We start from the raw sequence: 4,415 nt of genomic DNA on the forward strand, positions 1-4,415 counted from the left end.
TATTATTATGAACAGAGCATCTTTCATTTTTGTTTCGCATTCTATAAGTTATATGGTTTGCTACTGACCCTTTACGGATCCAGAAAAGGGCTAGTAAAATTCATAGGGAGTGAGGCCAAGCATTTTACTATTTATTTCTGTTCTAAAAATGAACGAAACAAAAATATGTAGCACATCAACAGTTATATAAAAAAAAATATAAAAAATATATATTTAAAATATTATCTATTAAAAATATGATTCATATCCATGTGAAAACTACACTAAAGAAATAGTTCATCAATTATTTCCTTAATTAATAAAAACAACGACTTAAACAAAATATGAAATTTAATTGCTTAATTGTTTTTTTTAATAATTTTATAACAATTAATGTGAAAGCTGTCATGGCTACAGGTTATAAAATGTCATAATCAGAGCATTGCTAGAAGCTAGTATTGAATAATATACATATTGAACTGAATTAAACTTAGTTTTTATCTTGATATGAATTAAAGTGAAAGCCGTTATGGCTCTAGGTGATTTTTTTATTGAGAGTATTAATACAAATTTCACATGTCATTGAATATGTTATTTTCAATATAGTGTATAAATATTGGTTGTTAACATGCATAGAACATGATGACACGAGCAGATAGATAGACTATAGGAGTCAAAATATTGTAACTGTCTAACGAATTTTTCTCCAATGAAGGAGAAAATACGGACATAATTTAACGAGATAGATACAGACATACAGAGACAATATACGCAGGTAGGAGTCATAATATTTAAGAAAATCCTCAGTTTTTACGAAAAATGTCTTAAACGAATCTTACTCCAATGAAGGAGAAAATTAAGACACATTTAAGGATAGATATAGACATTTTTCGTAAATGAGGATTTTCTTATCCCAAGAATTGATTACCTTAGCCGTATTTGGTACAATGTTTTTGAAAGTTGGGTCCTTAGTGCTCTCCAACTTTGTACTTGTTTGAAAGGTATGAAACCAGTTGTTAATTGCAGTTGGTACTCCAGGAATGTATCGCATAGCAACATTTGTACATCAAGTTTCTATATCCTAATGTTCTCGTTTGATTCTTTTGAAATTTTTTTTTTTTCTTTTTTTACTATTCATCAGAATGTGTTTCACAAGAAACCATACTTGAAATGCGAAGGAAAACAACAATCGTTAAGTATAAAACCAGCCGAGTTTTCACTCAGTAGTCGGTCGTCATTCCAAAATTTGGTGATTTTGTCAATAAGGGTTAAACATAAAAAAAAGTCTTGAAAATATGCACACAAAAAAAATGTATAAAACAACCCGACCATAGAGCAGACAACAGCAGAAGGTCACCAACAGGTCTTCAATGCAGCGAGAAATTCCCGCACCCATAGGTGTCCTTCAGCTTCAGTGATAATAAACGCCATACTAAACTCCAAATTGTACACAAGAACTAAAATTAAAAATAATACAAGACTAATAAAGGCCAGAGACTCCTGACTTAGGACAAGCGCATAAATGCGGCGGGATTAAACATGTTTATGAGATCTCAACCCTCCCCTATACCCCTAGCCAATGCAGAAAACGCATAACAATACGCACATTAAAATTCAGTTCAAGTGAAGTCCGAGTCTAATGTCAGAAGATGTAACCAAAGATAATAAACAAAATGATTACACTATTTGCCAATTCCCGTAGTTGTCCCTATAATTAGAGGTCCCTTTTTGTTGTTGCCCCTTGTGAGGGACATACATTTTTACTGGAGAGCTAGGGGAAAGAGCAAATTTACCTGTGCGTAATGTGCGTATCCTTTAAGTTTTTCAAATCTTTGAATTACATTAATTTGTTTTTGTTTAGCTAAATACTTTTGTCACCAAAGGTTATTTTTCATGCAAAATTGGACGAAACCGCCGATACATCACTTTCAACTTATCATGTTTTGCATTGGCAAAAGCTATTTGTCCGCTATAGAAACAGTTTACGATTGACAAAGGGAAGTAATTTATTTAAAAAATGTGTAATAGGTCCGAGAACACAATTATTTCGTAGTGCATTTCTTTTAGAACATAAATGAAAATAAAAAAAATCCCACCTGCGCTTTCTCAAAGAAACTTTTACAGTGTGTTGTACTACTGTTGGGACAAATTATATCAAAATTATAGAAAACTTCATCGCCTCTAACTCAAAATATGGAAAATTTTATGTTAAGGGCGTCTTGAAATCTTTTGACAGCTTCCAAAGTACTAATTTTCAACCTTTTTCAGCTGGACCAAATCACTACTTTCCTTTACAATTCTGTACCCAAATATTTTTACAGTGTAATTTCACCTCCCTACTTGCAATTTGAGGCATTAAACATGGAGAAATAAATTTGGAAGGGGTATAAAAATTAATGACAAGTAACCAACTGTCAACACTAGGGACTATGAACAACGAAAATCAACGAAATCAAGGGACGACAATTGTGGTCTCGGACCAATAACAGAATCAAATCGGTAATTGGCAAATGGATTATTGGTTTAGACATCTTGTATAGCTTTTATAGAGTACTCATTAGATAACTTTACAAGCCGGTATTTTACACAAACCATTAGTATAGGACTGATTCCTGGTTTTTTCATTAACCTTTTTTCCTCTTGCTCCTTATAGAGTCACAGAAGACACATTCTGAAGATAACGTTCATAATTAGGATGAATATGGTGGAGGATAAGGTGATTAATCAAAATGATACCACAGAGACAGGTTTTGGACAACAGGATGATTGTACTGTTGTTGAATGTCATAAATTTGATGTTTGTGCTAAAGAATTTACCAAGAAAATTACCTAAAGAGACACATGAGAATACATACTGGTGAACAATATCATAAATGTGATGTTTGTGCTAAAGAATTTTCTCAAAGAAATTACCTAAAGATTCACCTGAAAACACATACTAGTGAAAAATCGCATAAATGTGATGTGTGTGCTAAAACATTTAGTCAAAGTATTTACTTAAAGAGACACATGAGAACACATACTGGTGCACAATGTCATAAATGTGATGTATGTGCTAAAGAATTTACTCAAAAAAATGACCTAACGACTCACATGAGAACACATACTGGTTCACAATGTCATAAATGCGAAGTTTGTGCCAAAGAATTTGCTCGAAAATGTTACCTAACGACACACATTAAAATACATACTGGTGAAAAATGTCATAAATGTAATGTATGTGCTAAAGAATTTACTCAAAGAAGTGTTCTAACGAGACACATGAAAACACATACTGGTGAACAATGTTATAAATGTGATGTATGTGCTAAAGAATTTACTCAAAGAAATTTCCTAAAGAATCACATGAGAACACATACTGGTTCACAATGTCATAAATGCGAAGCTTGTGCCAAAGAATTTACTCGAAAATGTTACCTAACGACACACATGAAAATACATACTGGTGAAAAATGTCATAAATGTAATGTATGTGCTAAAGAATTTACTCAAAGAAATTACCTAACGAGACACATGAAAACACATGCTAGTGAAAAATGTCATAAATGTGATGTATGTGCTAAATCATTTAGTCAAAGTATTTACTTAAAGAGACACATGAGAACACATACTGGAGATAAATCTTATACGTGTAGTGTTTGTGCGAAATGTTTTTCTTGGCCGCAACATTTACAGTTTCACATGCGCACCCATACAGGTGAAAACGTTTATGCATGTAATGTATGTGATAAACGGTTTAGTCTTAATCGTAATTTGCAAATTCATATGCTAACACATTCAGGTGATAAACCTCATGTCTGCAATGTATGTGATAAAGGGTTTGGTCAGCTTGGACATTTACAGAGTCACATGAGAATACACACAGGTGAAAACCTCATGATTGTGACGTATGCGGTAAAGGGTTTAGTCAACCTCATTCTTTACAGGATCACATGAGAATACACACTGGTGAAAAACCTCATGACTGTGACGTATGCGGTAAAGGGTTCAGTCGACTTGGCGATTTACAGAGTCACATGAGAATACACACAGGTGAAAAACCTCATGATTGTGACGTATGCGGTAAAGGGTTTAGTCACCTTCATTCTTTACAGGATCACTTGAGAATACACACAGGTGAACAACCTCATGACTGTGACGTATGCGGTAAAGGGTTCAGTCGACTTGGCGATTTACAGAGTCACATGAGAACACATGAAGGTGATTAACCCGTTCCTGTGATGTATATGATAAAGCCTTTATTCGGCCTTGTAGTTGATAATCACACGAGAAAACGTACAGATGACAATTATAGTAAAACTCAAAACTAGGATGCATAAGAAAAATGGTGAAGTCACATGTTTATGAACAAATTCCCATGACAACATAATATGAAGGTTGATGAGTGATGTTCATGTTCAAGGAGAACACTGTCTACGACCTTAAGAAAAGTAGAT

At 33.5% G+C, this 4,415-nt stretch overlaps 1 protein-coding gene across 1 annotated transcript; it reads left to right on the forward strand.

Annotated features, from left to right (window-relative positions):
* Positions 1-2,820: 2,820 nt before the first annotated feature.
* LOC139504891 (zinc finger protein 665-like) lies at positions 2,821-4,187 on the forward strand. Its single transcript, XM_071294782.1, has 2 exons — positions 2,821-3,676; positions 3,874-4,187. Exons 1-2 carry the CDS (start codon positions 2,821-2,823, stop codon positions 4,185-4,187), a joined length of 1,170 nt encoding a protein of 389 aa, XP_071150883.1.
* Positions 4,188-4,415: the final 228 nt, after the last annotated feature.

The sequence above is a fragment of the Mytilus edulis genome, unplaced genomic scaffold, assembly GCF_963676685.1.
Source record: "Mytilus edulis unplaced genomic scaffold, xbMytEdul2.2 SCAFFOLD_779, whole genome shotgun sequence".
Taxonomy (NCBI): Eukaryota; Metazoa; Mollusca; class Bivalvia; order Mytilida; family Mytilidae; genus Mytilus; species Mytilus edulis.

Excerpts from the sequence above, each read along its gene's own strand:
- LOC139504891 (XM_071294782.1), top strand. The coding sequence starts at position 2,821 with ATGAGAATACATACTGGTGAACAATATCATAAATGTGATGTTTGTGCT. Across the intron at positions 3,677-3,873 it reads TCACATGCGCACCCATACAG|GTAAAGGGTTTAGTCAACCT; the intron begins GTGAAAACGTTT and ends GTGACGTATGCG.